We start from the raw sequence: 17091 nt of genomic DNA, 5'->3' as shown, positions 1-17091 counted from the left end.
AGGTTTCGATATTGCCATGGCTCATCAGTATCTGTTTCCCAGTCCCCAGCGCGTCAATTTGAGATTGTCCATTCTGCGTCTGTCGCTGTCGTGGTTCCAAGGATGATATCGGCTTCGTCCAGTTGATCCCATCACCGCAGATACGGGATCTCCAACCAACCCATCCCGTCCCGTCCCATCCTGTCCGCCCTGAGCAACCTCCACATCCCGATCGGCCTGCCTGAACACCAGCAAACCGTCCCTCAGGCATGGAGTACCTCTCGACGCTGCAGTCGCCCGTGGACGACCTGAAGCCGTCCCTGTTCGAACTCCTCTCGGAGCAACAGCTGTCGGCGCTCCTGCCGCCCACGATCCGGTACCTGCTCGCGCTGCTCACGCACCGCTACCCGCGCTACCTGCTGCGCGTCCTGAACAACTACGACGAGGTGTACGCGCTGCTGTCGCTCGCGGTCGAGAAGTACTACCTCAAGCACTTTGGCGGCAGCTTCACCGAGAACTTCTACGGCCTCAAGCGCGAGAAGGTCCTCGGCGTGCGCGGCGGCGAGGTCAAGCGGACCCAGCTCGCCGTCCCCGCCGAGGTCCGCGAGCGCCTCAAGCTCCATGGCCGGGACGTCTGGAGGAACCTCGCCGTCCTGGTCGGTGTTCCTTACCTCAAGAGGAAGCTGGATGAGAGTTATGATATCCATATCGCGCCCTCGGCCGGGTTGCTGGTCAGCGGTGGAGGAGGAGGGGGAGGGCTAGGCGGAGTCGAAGGGAGGAGGTATTTGGACCGAGACGCTCTGCCGCCAAACCCGACGATCAAGCAGAGGCTTATGTGGTATTACAAGTGGTTTCTACGGCATGTTTACCCGAGTTTAAATGCGGCATACTATTTCAGCATCTTGGCTTTCAGCTTGGGATACCTGTTTGACGGCACCAAATACTCGAGTCCGTTTCTTTGGATGGTTGCCACGAGGATGAGGAGGATGGGCGCTGCGGATCAGCAGGCTATTGATGCGGCGAGAGAAGCTGCCGATGCAGCTGTCGCGGCCGGCGCTGCTGGGAGACCGGGACAAGGGTTGAGCGGCATATTCAATCCGCGAACGTTGTATCCCCGGTTATTGTCGAGCTTGAGGATCCTCTTGCCGGCGAGTATCTTCGCATTGAAATTCCTGGAATGGTGGCACGCCAGTGATTTCTCCCGCCAGTTGAGCAGAAAGGCTGCCGAAGGGTTGGAATTGCCGCCCCCGATTGTCTCTGGGATGGAACTCGCCCGAACGACCATGCCGGAGCCAAAAGGTGCGTTGCGCCAGTTGACAACCAAAAACGCGACGGCCAAACGAACCCCGCCCGTCTCGAGCATCACTTTCCTGCCGATTTTCACTGTGCCGCCGCCCTCGTCGAGCGACCTATGTCCTATCTGCCTGCATCCGATCTCCACCGCAGCGGCGTGCCAGACTGGATATGTCTTCGATTACAAGTGCATATTCCAGTGGATTGAGGGCACGCACGAGCGACAGGAGGCGTTTATGAAGGGGGAGAAAATGAGCGAGTGGGAAGATGATGAGGAGGAGGAAGACGACGAACAGGGACAAGGACACGATGAGTCGAAGAAGAAAGAGCACAAGAGCCGTGAGGGAGGCTGGGAAAGCGGGAAGGGAAGATGTGCGGTCACCGGCAGACGAGTCCTCGGCGGCACCAGCGGGTTGCGCAGGGTCATGGTTTGAGCAATTCAAACATCGTGGCCTGAACTGATGAGCCGATGTGGAATGATTTCTATCAACGCCCCGCCTAGGTTTTTCTATCCCACTCGCCAAAAGAGCCACTTCGCACAAGTCTGATCCACGCCCACCTGGAATCTGAAGCTTGTCACCACAACAGAAACCCAGGGGTAGCGCGTCCCCTCGGATCAGACCTCACGCCTCCCTTGCAGGTATCGCTGGATCTGAATGCGATGCTTATCGGTGGGGTATCAAACTGATGGAATTCATATCTGCCTGAAGGTATCATATCACAAAGAGTCAAGATCAACTCCTACGACCATATAAAACACGAAACGGCAAGCTCAACATTCAAGACAGCTAGGTAGCAACGACCTCCGCTTCAGCGACCTCCGTCTCCACCACAGCAACCGCTGGCTTCGCGGGTATGGCAACCTCTTCGGCAACATAGTTGATCTTTTCCGACGCGACGTACAGAGGAAGGGCAGGCTCACGCCATGGCTTGGGCATAAAGAGGAGGATGCTCTTCAAGCACCACCCGCTCAGCGCTTGAGTCTGCGTCGCATCCAAGAGACTCAACCCGGGGGCTTTTCTGTGCATGCATACACTTGCCATGTTGATCCGGTCATAGCTGCCTGGTCCACCGTTCTTGATGGCATCCTCGGCCAGCGCCCAGGCAAGTGAGCTGTACATGACGCCTTCGTGCGAGTACGCCAGCCCGGCAGGCTTCATGAACGCTGCGACTTGCAGCTCGCAATTGGTCACCCCAACCTTTCTCTCGTCTTTCATAAAGGCCGAGGCGTGAGACCCGAACTGTGGCTGCACGACCTCGTCTGTCGCCGAGTATATCGACGTCGTGGGTACATAAGCCGAGTCTCCACCATTCGAACGCAAGGTGGCGATGAACTTCGAATTCATGGTCTGGTTCCACACGGCTGGAGTGCCAGGCACCATGCCTTGGAGCGGTGTCAGCCCCCAGGCCTCGACTGTCCCTTTAAAGTCGGCCGAAAGACAAATGAAGTTGCTGACTTGGGCGCGGGTGCTGGGCCAGTATTTCAGCGCCCACTGCGTCGACAGGTTGCCCTGTGACCAGGCCACCACTGCCACTTTCTTGCCGCACACGGTCGCGATGTAGTTGATGGCATAGGCAACATGTTCGGCATTCTTGGGCGCTTCGTCACACATGCGGCCTGGGATGTTCAGCCATATTGGGTCGGCGAAGGTGCTGGCGCGGAGAAGTTTGGCAAAGTTGTGCTGGAATGCTTCGCCGCCGTACGAGCCTGTGCCCGGCACGAGGATCACGGGCGTCTTTCCATCAGTGCCGTGCTTGAAGTCGGCTGGGATGAAAATCGCCGAGCGCAGAGGCTGCTCTTGGATGGAATAGGGCGCGTCCGATGCGTGGAGGGCAGGGTAGATGGCGATTGAGGGGTCAGGGTTTTTGTTCTGGTAGCTGTTTATGTTTATGTTGTTGAAGCCGAACACCATCTTGGGAGGATCGTGGTGGGAGTGTTAGGAAGAGCAGGAGACAATATCTTGACCGCCGGGATGGTTCAAAGCCTTGCTGGAGATGGTCCTCTGAAGGGCCTCGAGAATCCAGTTTCAGCGATATGCCACTCGGAATGTGTAGACCGCAGAGTCAGGATTTCTCCTCGTTCGTCTTAACACTCGAACAGATATACTTACTCCTTCTTGACCGTTGTCCTTTCGATCGTCGGGTTGGCAGCCAGAAACCCACGAAGCAAAGAGCGGCTGAGCCCTCGCATGCCAGCCGCGCTCCCAGAAGTAGCTTACTACAGTGCGTCTTCCATTGTCAAGAGCAGCTCCAGAGTTCGTCTCACAGCCTACCATTCGTCGCCCACCGTCACGAGCAATGCACCGCAAATGCAGCGCGCAACGGCCGCTCCGTCGTTTCCCCCGCATGTTTCTACGTAAAACAACGCTTCGCCAACGCCGTTAGGCCGCTGCAGGTCGGGTGCTGGACCTGGCCAGCTTGGCCACAGCGTCCAATGGGACGGACCAGACGGGGGCGCTGTTCGTTCCCGAGCGAGCCGTGGTCTTCTTCTTCCTGTGTCTTCGCTTAGCGATTCCCTCCCAGAGTTGTCAATGTCTGCCGCAAAACAGCTGCAGGCGTCCCAGACGAGTTTGGTGAGTTTGGGCAATCCTTCAAGGCTGAGGAAGTGATCGTCGCGCTGAGTCCTTGGGTCGTTGCAGAACGAGTCAAGTCCAGTTTTTGTCTTCGCGAGCCGTGCACGCATTTTACGTACACGGGCGAATTGGTTTGGGTCTGCCTCGCACCTGTTCCAAGTCTGCTTTGGCGCATGGCCACGTCAGTCTCTGGCTGGACGGTCCCGTCCAGAGATCAAGGTTTCGTGCCGACTTCTTTTCGGCGCTTTCTTGCGTGGATTTTCCTCGATCGAGTTGGACTGCGCAAGGGAAGTACTGAGTGCCCGTGCGCCAATTTGTGTCAAGTATGGTATAGTGCCTCGTTTCCTGTGCAGGCTGAGCCGGAAAGAGAGGCCATGCTGAAGAGAGAGAATGGCCTCTCTTAGAGCCGGTATCCTCGTCCTGCTCATGACTGGCTTTTTGGTCCTTAGTCGGGAATGCCGTTCGTCCTTTTTGGAACCAGACTGGTGCCCATAGCCAGAATGCCAATCTCAGCTACGAGATATACTCACGGTCCAGCATTATTATTAGGTCTTTTTGCTCTCTTCCTGACTCTTTCGCGCAAGGTGATCTGTCCTGCTAGCGGCTTGATCGTCAGCTGCAATGGCCGACTCATTCCTGGAAGGATGACCAGTGAAGTATAAAGCTTCGAGACCAGCACTCGCAAAAGACAGCCACTCTACTCCCTGGCAGCCAACAACACCAGTGTGGTGCGGTAAGCGAGCATGTCGTACCTCATCAGCAAAGCCACCAGCGCGGCGAAAAGCGTCCAGAGCACCGTGGTCAGCTCCACGCATCTCGAAAGCGTCACCAGCAGATTCGGCTTCGAGAGCGTGACCAATGTCGTGACGAGCATCGTCACCAGCAAAGACTCCGGCCCCAAGAACAGATACTCCAGCTCGGCACCCGTCTCGGAGGGCAACAGCGTCAAGTATCATGTCTCTGGGTGCTCGTACTTCTGGGCTGTCTCTGAGGCGCTGGAGAAGGCCAAGGAGTCGGTCTGGATTCTCGGGTGTATGTATACTTCCAAACCTCCTCTATGAAGATGGGTGTGTAGAAAGGTGACGAGGCTGAATGACTGCACCAGGGTGGGTTTCACCAGAAGTATATCTGAGGCGGCCGCCTTCAGAGAATGAAAAATACCGACTCGACCGGATGCTGCTCGCCGCCGCTGAGCGGGGCGTCAAGGTGAATATCATTGTCTTCAAGGAGGTTCCTCAATTCATGTACCGTAAGTCTTGTGCCACCCAGCTTTGAGTTCAGTCTCCTTCGTTGGATGGGCCTGTGCTAATATGTCGCTGCCATCAAAGTCTCCTCGCACCACACACAACGCGCGCTAGAGGCGCTACACCCCAATATTGCGGTCTTCCGATACCCAGATCATTATACCGGCGCGAAGGGAGTCCTCTCGTCGACGAAGAGCATGCTCCAAAACACAATATCCGGCGGCGCCGCGAACCTGGGCAAAGTGTCGGATGAATCGTTGCAGAACCTGTTCGCATTGGCAGGCGGGCCGACCTTGCTCTGGGCACATCATGAGAAACTTGTCATCTGCGACAGACAGACAGTCTTTATGGGTGGCATCGACCTCTCCTATGGCCGCTGGGATACGATCCAACACCCGATCGCCGATGCTCATCCTGGAAACCTCGACGACATCGTCTTTCCCGGCCAAGACTACAACAACGCACGAGTGATGGACTTCAAAAACCTCGATAACTGGGAGCATAACAAACTCAGTCGGCTGACGACGTCAAGAATGGGCTGGCAGGACATCTCCATCAGTCTTACCGGGCCGGCGGTTGCAGACCTCTGCAAGCATTTCATTGAACGCTGGAACTTTGTCCACAGTATGAAATACAATACGGGCCTTCCACGGGACTCGCGGTACGAACGTATCCCACCCATCACCGACCAACCTGCTCAGAATGCACCGGATCAGCCCGCCGGTCCCATGGCATGCCAACTGGTTCGCAGCCTCGGCAGCTGGAGTGGCGGTCCAACGCTCGAGCACAGCGTGTACAACGCGTACATCGACATCATCGAGAAGAGCGAGCATTTCGTATACATCGAGCAGCAATTCTTCATCACGTCGACGGGGACTTGGCTGGGGACGGTCTGGAACCGCGTCGGCGAAGCTCTTGTGCAACGGATTTTGCGCGCCGCGCAGGAGAAGAAACGGTACAAGGCCATTGTCATATTGCCCTCCGTACCGGCCTTTCCGGGAGATCTGCAAGCTCTGATAACGGGTCATCCGCCGCGGGCGATCATGAAGCTGCAGTACAAGTCCATTTCTCGTGGTGGGTTCAGCATCATGGACAAGATCAAACGGGCCGGCGTCGACCCCAAGGAATACATCAGATTCTACAATCTGCGAAATTACGATCGGATCAACGAGAGTGCGGTGATGCAGAAGGCCGAGCAGGCTAGCGGCGTCGAGTATAAGCTTGCCAGCCAGGACCACGACGATATCGTTGATCCCTTTGGACTGCGGGCGCAGAAAGAGATGGGTGAATTCGAAGGCGACGACGTCACAACAAACCACGAGGCCTACCAGAAGTACCAGAACGCCACGGGTCATTCCCACAGCAGCTGGGACTCTGTCAGTTCTTGCTATATGCTCGGGGGCGCCGACATTCGCAAAGTCCCCTGGGCAGGCGGCGGCACCATCAAGGAAATCGACGCCTTTGTCAGCGAGGAACTCTATGTGCATTCCAAGGTGCTGATCGCCGACGACCGGGTTGTCCTGTGCGGCTCCGCCAATCTGAACGACAGGTCTCTCAAAGGCAGTCGAGACTCGGAGATCGCGCTGGTGATCGAAGACCCGACCCCCATCGCCACGACGATGAACGGGCAGCCGTTCCAAGCCAGTCGCTTCGCGGCCAGCCTGCGCCGCTACCTGTTCCGCAAACACCTGGGCCTGCTCCCGCCCCAGGACATGCGGAAGCCGGACGGGCACTTCACGCCCGCGCCGGGCGACAACGAGTACGACTTTGGATCCCAGGAGGACGTCCTCGTCTCGGACCCGCTCGGCGACCGGTTCCTCGAGCACTGGAACGGCGTGGCGCAGCAGAACACGCTGGCGTTCCGCAAGGTCTTTGCGCCGATGCCCGACGACACGGCGCAGACCTGGCTGCAGTACCAGATGCTGTTCTGGAAGCGGTTCACGGGGCCGGACGGCCTGCACCTGGCTCAGTGGGGCCACGTCATGAAGGACAACTTCCCCGGGGGCGATGAGGGGGTCGCGGCCGTTAAGGAGGAGCTGGCCAAGATCAGGGGCATGCTCGTCGAGATGCCGCTCGAGTTCCTGGCCAAGACGGACATTCAGATCGAGGATCCGGGGTACAACGTCATTACGCGGCAGGGGTATGTGTGAGGGGTCGTCCATCACGCCATGTCTCGAATGGAACTCGATAAGGACCGTGGGATGGACGTATGGCCAAATTGATAGGATGGTGAGAGGCTGAGATAGAAAGGCTGGCGCAACGGTAACCATCATTAAAAAGGGTAGTTATTCTGTCTTTAGGAATAGTGGTATCCCTCTCCTTATTGATGATATTGACCATATTTGATCTGGCGGCCACCTCGTTGTGATTTCGAGAGTGCGTCAGACTGTGCCAATTTTATCTTCGAGAGGCTTGCCAGATATGAAATATGCGTTGGGCCTTGACGTGAGAACCGAGGAGTTGAATATTAGCACGCTTTCTTCTGGACTAGCACTGCGGAATCTAGACAGTGTGCACCCGTCATAAGTATCATTGCTATTTCGTTATAAAGCTCATATTTTCTTTCGTATTCTTTCCCGCGGATGGCCAGCTTCCATCTCTCGTACACCTTGCACTCATACATATAACAGGACTGGCAACAAACACCTATCGGCAACGGTACCAACCCAAGGATCTCATGGCATGAAGAGATCGGACAGCCGCCATGGGCAGTCGTGCAATGCAAAGAGCTTTGGCCGGAGCAGGACACCCCGCGATGTAGGGAGGTGAATACCTAGGGTATTCAGGATGGCACTGCATACAAATAGGAAGATTGAGAGGAGGCGCTGCATATAGTAGGTTGGGATAGACCAGAAGACAAGCAAGACGAACCCGGAGGTGATGGCGGTCGACTTCCATAGATTCACCCGATTCAAGACCCCGTCGAGCAGAGCCGGATCGGCGTTTGGACCGCGTTGGCGATACCATACCGCCCAGTGCGGATAGAACCACCACTTGATCAGCAAGCCGTCGTAGAGGACGAAGAAGCCGGCCATCGACACTGCCCACATCAGCAGCGTAGATCGGATACCCCACCATAGCAGTGTCGGGTGGCAGAGCTGGAGAGCCAGGAGGAGGACCGTCAGCATGTGGAAGTTGAATAATAGGATACAGAGCAGGGGCAGTCTCGGCTCGCAACCTATCCTCCTTGCCGCGCTCTCCAAAAATGCGTTGTAGTCGACGAGGGTGTGGAGGTTGGGACTCAGGTTGTAATACTCGCGCGAGGCTGCGGCATCTCGCTTGGCTTGGGCTGAGTAATCAGGCGGCAACTCCCTCTCACCACGGAGCAGCAACGCAATATATCGACTCAGCATCTCGGCCATTACAGGCACGCCTCCCTGATGCGGTCGCGCATATCCCACGAAGAAGAGGCAGTGGCCCAGCCCCTCGGGGAAGCAATGCAGATACCACGAACGGGGGGTCGATGACAGCGTCAGCTTTCCTGGCAACCGGATCCACGGAAACTCCACGCGGAAGCCGGTGCAGAGGACGACGGCGTCGAAGTCGCGCCGCTGCGTCGTGCCGTCGGCCAACTGAAACTCGCAGCTTCGGCCGCGTGCGGACATGGACGGCGCGACAACGACCTCGATCTTCCCGTCGTGCAGCGCCTCGCACATGCGCTGGTTCTTGGTGACATAGGTGGCCTGATCGTTTCGGAGGAAGGCAGACGCCGTGCTCGCCAGCGACATGCGTGAGAGCGTGCCGTTCAGCACGGGCGTGCACCACAGCAGCCGGCGGAAGAAGCCGTACGCATACACGTTTTGGGCGGCGCTCATGCGGTTGGTTGTGGCGGCCTCGAGGAAGCCGTTGGCGGGGAAGTCGACGGCCATGTTCGCTTCCACCTGTTCCATTTCGTCCTTCTTGTTGAGGTATCGGGGCCCGACGCAGATGGGACGGCGAAGCCAGACCGTGACATTGGGTGACAGGTCGCCTAGCTCTGCTGAGATGTCTGCGCCGCTCTCCCCGCCTCCTACCACCAGTACTTTCAGCTTTTTCTCCGCGACCTCCTGCTTGAAGGCTTCATCATACTGCGACGAGTGGATCACACGGCCGTCGAACTCGGAAAGACCCGCGGGTGGTGCATTGGGGAGGCCATTCGACCCAGTGGCGACAATGAGAGCGTCTGCCTGCAGGTGGAAAATGGATTGCTCTGATCCCATCAAGGTCTGGATCTCCAAAGACCACAGCCCGTCGTCTCTCAAGCTGGCGCTGCGCACTTCAGTGTGGTATCTGATACGACGTTCGAGGTGGAAATGGCGGGCGTATTCGTGGAGGTAGTGCAGGTATTCTTGGGCCGTGGAATAATGCAGCCTCGTCGGATCGGGGAAGTCGGAGAATGCCATGGCCCAGTTGCTGATGGTGAGGTGCAGGTTTGGGTATGCAGTGGCACTGGCAAACACGCCGCCCAGTTGTCCCGATCTCTCAAACAGTATTGTCTCATGTCCACTCTCGACCATCTCTTTGAGGGCCGCGAGCCCACAGGGACCGGCCCCGACAATCACCACACGTTTCATGCCGACACAAAAAGGCTTCGAGAAGGGATAGTATGGTGGGTGAATCACAGGGCAGAGCAAGAACGTTTGCACAAAAGAGAAGATGACAGAAAATGAGAAGAAATCTACGATCTTGATCTCGAATTTCTTTTCGTCATGGAGGCAAAGTCAAAAGAAGCCAGGGACAAGGGGGGTGGGTAGCCGCCACTCTCGTCGATCCAAAATAGCATGGAAACCAGGCGATATCGAAGGACGGGTTCCAGGCTCTCTCTACCCATACTACTAGGTGATGCAACACTGTTGCTCTCGTTCTTCTTTACGATCCAGGGGGCCCGAAAAAGGGCTAGAAGCCAATGACACCAGAAAGTACAAGCCTTCAACGGTGCCAGCGTCTGGACAGCCTGAGGATCTCGATCAGACGAGACTGTCGGGGAGCAGCGCCGTCATACCTGGGTAGGTTACCACTCACGCCACAATGGTTCCTCGCTCGCTCCCAGGCAAGGCAGGCCGACCTTGATCTCGGATGGCGAGCTGTTGACCATCTCCCAATAGATCTCGGGCTACAGCTAAGTTTCACCATCTGCGAGAAACCCACCAAGATGATGCGATCTTATCGGCGACGAACTCCGTCCCGCAGGGCGCAATCGGAAGGGCAGTAGTGGAATTGTATGTCCGAGACGAAGCGCGGTGCGTTACTTTGCTCGCCGCTGAATTTGTGCCGGTTGCCTCGAAAGCCCCGGTGCGCGGAGAGAAGCGGTGCACCGCGGCTATAGGCTATTGACGTCCATCAGTAATCTCGACTCGAGCCAGAGAGCTCTTTGCTGTGAGAGCCGGTTTACGTAAAAAGGACGAGCTCTCCACATGAGCCCCAGCAGCAAGCAGGTCATTGATCGCCTGGCAAGGCGGCGCCGCGGGCCGTTCATGCTCGGGTGCCTGTATCTCTGGGGGGAAAGCCAGAATGACTTTTTACGGAGACGGGATTGCCTGTTTGGGAGACCAGCCGTTCCACCTCATTGGCCAACATGTCTGATGCGCCACTCTTTAATAGGGACTTTAGTTTCTGGGTGACCCACAGTTAAGGTTAGTGGCTGCATAGGGCAATCAAAAGTCCCCTTTTCTCTCCTATCCCCATCGTCAGCTTACGGGAGATTCGCCGAGCATGATTGTTCGGCGAGCGTCGCCCGTGTTCTTTGTGCCTCGCCTCGCCTGATCTTGCCTTGTGGGGCGACGATAGATCCCTCGTCGAAGCACGCGAGCTGGCGGGAGGTACATAGCACATATGTAGGTAGCTGGGCGGGAGCTTGCTCGCGCGAAACGGTAGGGGGAGCGGCAGCGGTATATCGACCACGAGCGCCGGAGGGAGGGAGGACCCCCCAGTGGTTTGCGCCTCAGTATTTACTAATTGTTCATAATGGTATTCGAGGGCTCTAGTTTATGTTTAGGTTTAGGTTGAACTTGGAGACAAACGTGTGGAATCCACCCCCCGCCCCCCCTCCCTGTGTATGGATTCGAGTCTGGCCACTGGATGGATGCCTCGGGACTAACCAAGGCTTAGGATCCAGACCCCACGCATATAATTGTGCTGAAGAGGGCGGCCTGCTTATGGATACGTATAGCTACCTCGTACGTACGAGTGGTTATTTCTTCCTGCAGCCCCTCCCTCCCCGTGTAGATTGTCGTGGAATTGGTCCGTGCGATGTCGGCTACACACTGCCCCGGGGAAAGTCTTGACTAGCCTCGATCCTTCTCAATACCACCGTCCCTGGTTTGGGTCGAGAATAGCAAGAATCCACCACGACAGGGCTCCATCTTCACCGTCTTTTGCGGCCAGGCATCCATAATCATTCCGTATCTGAGTGAAGATTCCCCAGGAGGGCACGCATAAGGGCCTTTTGTTTCCCCCCCTTTCCCCCCTGGCGCACTCTGCAGAAGAGAGATCCTGCCCTATCATGCCATCGCCCACGATCGGCAGCGGCAAGCCTGCTGCGCAGCTCCGGGAGGTCCTGGCACTGCTCTCGGCCGCGGTGGAGAGTCTAGCGTCGCAATGGGAATCTGCTCCGGGCGGTGAGGGTACTGCGCCGTCCCAGACCGAGGGTGCTGCCGCTACTGCTACCGCCACCCACACCGTATCACATGCCGAGCACGATGCAGTCAAGGTCATCATTGCCGCATTGGGGTCGCTCGAGAGCCTCGTTCTAGACCCGCACACCCGACTGCTGAACCTGTCCATGTCCTATCTGATCGCCCGGGCCTTGCATGTCGCTGCCGAGCATGGCGTTGCGGAAGTGCTTGCCCGTGTCGAGCAGGGCGGTGGTGGCGGCGTCAGTACTGGTCATCTCGCCACAGCGACTGGCATTGAGGAGGGGAAGCTATGTATGTCCCCCCCAAAGACATCTCCATATGGCATAGCTATGGCTCGCTGAACGGAAGGCGGCCGCTCTTTAGGTCGGGTCATGCGGACGTTGACATCGCACCATGTCTTTGAGGAGGTCGAAGACGGCTGTTTCGCCAACAACCGCATCTCTCAGGCTCTTGTCGGCGATGCTGCATTTCAAGCAAACATCACCATGAAGTAAGGTTCCTTGGCTCGGCACTCTGCCAGATCGAAGCGTGAGGTCAAAGACGGGAGAGGGGGAAAAATTCCGGCCAACAGTCGTGACACAAGACAGCTCGGAGGGGGTTGATCTAGAACTCTTTTTGACCGTTTCCAGGGGCCAGTTCCAGTATACCGCCAGTGACTTCCTCCCACAAGCTCTGGCAAACCCCGCCATTGGGGACAGCTACGACCCGAGAAAGACCGCTTTCCAGCAGGCCGTGGGCACGAAGCTGTCCCTGTTCGATTGGATGAACGAGATGGTGCCTGCGTCCGAGGTGAATTGGCGGCCTCGAAGCGCACGGAGACATCCCTGCGAGGAGGACGATGGACCGCCTGAGACCCATGGATCGGACGAAAAGATGGTGCCGCGCCCGGAGAAGCACCTCTTCAACCTTGCCATCAGCGGCCAGGGCAAAGGCACCGAAAAATACTGCGTGCTGGATTTTCCTTGGCAGCAGCTGCAGGACGGTGCAACGGTGGTAGACGTTGGTGGCGGGATTGGCAAGTCTTATGCTCCTCCATTGTACGGGGGTTTACTTGGGAAGATCCTCGAACTAACAACTCAGCAGGTTCATTCTGCATGCAGCTCCACGCCTACTACCCTAGTCTCAACCTCGTTGTCCAAGATCGAGAGCATGTGATCCAACAGGCAATTGCGGTCTGGGAGACCAGACATCATTCCGCCATTGCTGACGGCAGAGTCAAGTTGGCGCGGCATGACTTCTTCCAGAAAAACCCAGTTGTAGGCGCTGAGATCTATTGGTTACGATACATTGTGTGAGTCGCTCGAGGCAGGTTCTCGGTGGCATGGCTAATGCATACAACACACAATTAGCCACGATTGGGCCGATAACGAAGCCATCGCCATCCTGTCGCGGGTGGCAGAATCCATGAGTCCCAGCTCCCGCGTGCTGATCGCCGACATATTGATGAGCACCACCTTGCCTTCGGACAAGCTCAAGTCCGCTCCCGCGCCGTTGCTGCCGAATTATGGTGTGGCCATGGCTCCCGCCCACATGATGGACTTGAACATGATGATGATGACCAATGGGAGGGAAAGGACACCGGGCCAATTCGAGCGTATTGTGAAAGCAGCGGGCTTGGTGATGGACAAGATCTGGGAGTGCAGGGGGCCCTTGAGCATCATTGAGTGTCGTTTAGCTTGATTGCGCGAGCAAGGTCAGGTTGTGCCCGCCTGTCAGCCTGAGACCCTGGACAGTGTATATACGATTGTCAATGGGATAGTCCCTAGAGAAATTGCACCACGGCGATCCAGGGTCAACTAGCCTCGAGGCAGTGTTGAGCCCCTTTTTGAACAGGAGAAATGAGGGCGTCAACTTGCTGTCAACTTAAGAAGCCTTGGCGACAGATCAGTCACTAGCGCCACTAGCTTCGCTAGCCTGACTGGCTCGCTGGTTAGCTCAACTAATGCCGCTATTAGACATTTGCCATCTCTCTCTCAATCTCACCTTCACTTCGTCTCTCCGCTCCACCATCCTACCTACGTTCTACAATCGTGGACACCAAAGAGATCCGTGTTGTCCTTCACTTCACGAAGCCCATTCCTGATCTTTCTGAGATCCCGTCGATCTATGAAAATGATGCAACTTTGCGCTTCAAGCTTGTTGCCTGCTTCACTAGCGACCGGGTCCGGAACAAGGCGGGTTTAATGGTGAGCGTGGGCACGTGCCAACCCGGGCGTGGCTCGGAAAAAGTTTTCCCTCACAAAAGGGGAGATAGGTGAATCCGTTGATAAAGGACGTCTCTCTCACTTTCTTCTTGACCATCCCATCTTCTTGCCAAAGCCCATATTGGCGAGGCTTCGATATTTCTCCCGACGGTTGGATGAAATGGCATCTGGCCTGAGTTTCCATCCCGGACAGTGCGGCGCACTCCTTCGTTTCTGCTAACACACGCCCCCGCAATGCCTTACATCCCGAAAATCCGTCGAACACACATCAAATCCAGAACTGGATGCAGCACTTGCAAGAAACACAAAGTCCGGTGTGACGAGTACAAGCCCGAATGCACGCGATGCCGCCGTCTAAACCTCAGTTGCGGATATACCGAACAGGGCTCGCAACAACCTGGCCAGCACAGCCTTCTTGCTACGAATCCTGGAGATACATTGGCCTTGGTGTACCCTCCTCTGGCAGATCTACCAGACATCCAACTTCGGGACCGTTGCATCTTCGCCCATGTGGCCAGGATGATCCACCGTGTAGAAGAATGTCAAAGCCATGAACTCGCGTTTGGGACTCTTGTGCTGCCAGAGTAAGTCTAGTGTGGTCAAGAAGGCTTCCTCGCGAGTTGTCTAACATCAGCGAGGATCCTCAAAATCGCAGTCTCGTACGATTTTGTCCGACATGGTGTTTGCACGCTTGGGGCTCGTCATCTAGCCCTGCTTACGCGCTCGGCATCAATGGTATACGTGGAATATCATCACCGAGGGGTAGCTCTCAAAGGCCTTCGCCAGTGTTTGGAAACCTTCTCTGAGGAACACATCGAGGCAGTCATTGCTGCTTCACTCTTGCTTTCTTGGCAGGCTCCTAAAAGGTGACCAGCCGGACTGTCATTCTCCGAATTGCTTGCTAATCAAGAGCCAGTGACGAGTATGCGCACACAATGCAGGGGATCTGTTCGGTCTGGAATCAATTCCATGGTCGGGTTGTTTCTTGGGCTAATTGGTTGAGCAGGTCCTGCATCAAGTAAAAACCGAGCGCTACCGCTCTACATTTTCACACCTCCTTCTTCCATCGAAGAATACCGAGATCGCGACTCAACTGGCGCAGATGGACCCTGATACTTTGCTCGACCGAGCCGAGCAGGCCATGTCCGAAATGCAACAAGCCCTGGGAAGATCCGAGAGCTACCGTGGCATCAGTTTAGGAATTAAAGAACTCAAAATCTACGTCACCAACTTGCGCATGCAAGGCTCGAATCCACCATCGACTCATCGGCAGTTGACGACGCTGTTCCCTATCCGAAACTGGATGTTTTGGATTCCCAACGCCTTCGAACAACTGGCGCGAAAAGACCCTTTTACCATGCTCTTCTTCGCCTGTTACGAGATGATCCATCTGGCAATCGCGCCCCTACTGCCCGCTGGAAATCTACCGCTTGCGCTGTCGATCAGGCCCAAGTTTATCGAGCGAATCAACAGCGAGTTTTTGGTTCTCGCACAGTCTGTAATGGATGCCGGGCAATTTCCCCTGGAAGACGTCGCTTCCACTCTGCAGTTGTTTAGGAATTTGATGGCCGGCCCTCTCCGATATGCCAAACTGTACAATGAAACGTCGATCAATTGACATATTTATCGGGCAATGGCACTTTCTGAGCTAGGCTAAATACGTTCAGGCGCTGTTTGATCTCGAGGTTAATCGGCATAACCTCTATTTTGACCGGATACATAGATTTACATGACAATGCGGATGACGTTTTACCCTTTGAACCAGAATCTGTGGAAACTTGTACTAATAGATAAATCGATTTTAAACACTATATTCAGCTACCTAATTGACGAGGTAAGGCGCCTAAAGTCGCTAGAACCTTAGGAAATAGTACTACTTCCCATCTATTGGGCTCGTTCTTCACATTTGTGCGAGAATCTCTTTAACATGGGCAAAGTCGAGCTCCTCCAGTGTCTCGTTCCAGAGCCGATCCATGGCCACCTTTCCTTCGGCTGTGTACATGATGGCATGGAAACTAGGATTTAGTAAGCTTAGACGAACAATGATGTCACTGCCAGAAGTGACGAGCAACTCACGGGTAGTATTCATTATTTATGATGAAGTTTCCGTGACTTTCCTTGCCTTTGGTGACCGATCCGTCGACATAGAGCCAGGCAGCCTGCCGCGGCGAATGGGCAGCCACAGCCTTGAGTGCTGCCAAACCCAGCTTCATGAGTCGAGAGTAATGGCGGTCCAGTTTTGAACTGCCTCCCGTGAGTGCCGGGCCTACTGCGTTGACAACCACATCATCGGCGTTGACGAGGCCGGAGAGCTTGACCATGAGTATCAGAATCAGAGTCTTGGATAGAGAATATGCATTGTTCGTTCCGGTACCAACGAATACCTGGGGATCGTCGAAAGACGGGATCAAGGGTACGGCACTGTGGTTCGGGAACTTCGCCCTCAGTCCCAGGGTAGAGGATACGAGGGTCAATCGGCCAGGAGTCTGAGGAGGGCTTTTGTTCTTCAGAATGGGGAGGAGCAGGATGGAAAGCAGAGCAGTCGATAGGTAGTTCACCTGGAACATCTGCTCATGGCCCGTCGAGGTGTTGGTGCCAAATTCGAGAACGGAAAAGGCCGCATTCATGATAGCTATATCGAGTCTGTCCAGGGAGTGGCATCGCCGAACAAACGTCTGGATTGAATCGTACGAAGCCATGTCCAGCTGCCACACCTCTATCTTGGCATGAGGATATGCTTTGCGAAGCGCGTTAGCGGCAGTGCTTCCTTTGCTCACGCTGCGAACGCCGAGGATGAGATGCGAGAGTTTCAGTCCGAGCAGAACGTTGGCCGCTTCCAGGCCAATCCCTGTGTTGCTGCCGGTGATGATGGCCGCCTGGCCGTCAACTGTGGTATTCGGCGGCGGTGCCGAAGGCTTCGTCCAGACTTGCGTTCGACAGAAATAGTGGCTGTCGGAGTCCTCGTTGGGAGGCAGCAAGGCAGAATTCATCGTCAAGACACGAGGAGGTTGTTGTTTTTCTTCAGCACTGAAATGTAGACTCGCCACAAACAGGAGTGAAATAGGAGATAGTGGTTCGGATAGAGAGCGCGCCGGTTCAAGCACAATCCTACAATATATACTGTAGTATTGTGCACGCCCCAGCAGAGAAGTGCCTCTTCTTCCTATATATGCTCGTGGCAAGT

General features: G+C 55.7%; 5 protein-coding genes across 5 annotated transcripts; 3 read left to right on the top strand and 2 right to left on the bottom strand.

Annotated features, from left to right (window-relative positions):
- The first annotated feature begins 14 nt into the window (after positions 1-14).
- On the top strand, positions 15-3480 carry PV07_01063 (uncharacterized protein). The gene has a single exon (XM_016387561.1). The coding sequence runs from the start codon at positions 249-251 to the stop codon at positions 1704-1706; it is 1458 nt and encodes a 485-aa protein (XP_016254489.1). The 5' UTR covers positions 15-248; the 3' UTR covers positions 1707-3480.
- On the bottom strand, positions 2061-3389 carry PV07_01064 (uncharacterized protein; the record flags this gene model as incomplete). Its single annotated transcript, XM_016387562.1, has 1 exon — positions 2061-3389. The coding sequence occupies exon 1, from the start codon at positions 3183-3185 to the stop codon at positions 2061-2063; it is 1125 nt and encodes a 374-aa protein (XP_016254490.1). The 5' UTR covers positions 3186-3389.
- Positions 3481-4520: 1040 nt separating the features above from the next.
- On the top strand, positions 4521-7417 carry PV07_01062 (uncharacterized protein). The gene is made up of 3 exons (XM_016387560.1): positions 4521-4877; positions 4951-5094; positions 5174-7417. The coding sequence occupies exons 1-3, from the start codon at positions 4589-4591 to the stop codon at positions 7237-7239; spliced, it is 2499 nt and encodes an 832-aa protein (XP_016254488.1). The 5' UTR covers positions 4521-4588; the 3' UTR covers positions 7240-7417.
- Positions 7418-7735: 318 nt separating this feature from the next.
- Positions 7736-9642, bottom strand: PV07_01061 (uncharacterized protein; the record flags this gene model as incomplete). Its single annotated transcript, XM_016387559.1, has 2 exons — positions 7736-7862; positions 7961-9642. 2 exons carry the CDS (start codon positions 9640-9642, stop codon positions 7736-7738), a joined length of 1809 nt encoding a protein of 602 aa, XP_016254487.1.
- Positions 9643-13919: 4277 nt separating this feature from the next.
- PV07_01060 (uncharacterized protein) lies at positions 13920-15680 on the top strand. The gene is made up of 4 exons (XM_016387558.1): positions 13920-14491; positions 14546-14773; positions 14824-14860; positions 14914-15680. Exons 1-4 carry the CDS (start codon positions 14142-14144, stop codon positions 15523-15525), a joined length of 1227 nt encoding a protein of 408 aa, XP_016254486.1. The 5' UTR covers positions 13920-14141; the 3' UTR covers positions 15526-15680.
- The last annotated feature ends 1411 nt before the right edge of the window (positions 15681-17091 follow it).

The sequence above is a fragment of the Cladophialophora immunda genome (genome assembly GCF_000835495.1).
Source record: "Cladophialophora immunda strain CBS 83496 unplaced genomic scaffold supercont1.1, whole genome shotgun sequence".
Taxonomy (NCBI): domain Eukaryota; kingdom Fungi; phylum Ascomycota; class Eurotiomycetes; order Chaetothyriales; family Herpotrichiellaceae; genus Cladophialophora; species Cladophialophora immunda.
The sequence above is the reverse complement of the archived record's forward strand: the minus strand, read 5'-3'. Positions and strand labels throughout refer to the sequence as shown.

Excerpts from the sequence above, each read along its gene's own strand:
- PV07_01063 (XM_016387561.1), top strand. The coding sequence starts at position 249 with ATGGAGTACCTCTCGACGCTGCAGTCGCCCGTGGACGACCTGAAGCCG.
- PV07_01062 (XM_016387560.1), top strand. The coding sequence starts at position 4,589 with ATGTCGTACCTCATCAGCAAAGCCACCAGCGCGGCGAAAAGCGTCCAG. Across the intron at positions 4,878-4,950 it reads GTCGGTCTGGATTCTCGGGT|GGTGGGTTTCACCAGAAGTA; the intron begins GTATGTATACTT and ends TGACTGCACCAG. Across the intron at positions 5,095-5,173 it reads GGTTCCTCAATTCATGTACC|TCTCCTCGCACCACACACAA; the intron begins GTAAGTCTTGTG and ends CTGCCATCAAAG.
- PV07_01060 (XM_016387558.1), top strand. The coding sequence starts at position 14,142 with ATGCCTTACATCCCGAAAATCCGTCGAACACACATCAAATCCAGAACT. Across the intron at positions 14,492-14,545 it reads GGGACTCTTGTGCTGCCAGA|GATCCTCAAAATCGCAGTCT; the intron begins GTAAGTCTAGTG and ends AACATCAGCGAG. Across the intron at positions 14,774-14,823 it reads TCTTGGCAGGCTCCTAAAAG|TGACGAGTATGCGCACACAA; the intron begins GTGACCAGCCGG and ends ATCAAGAGCCAG.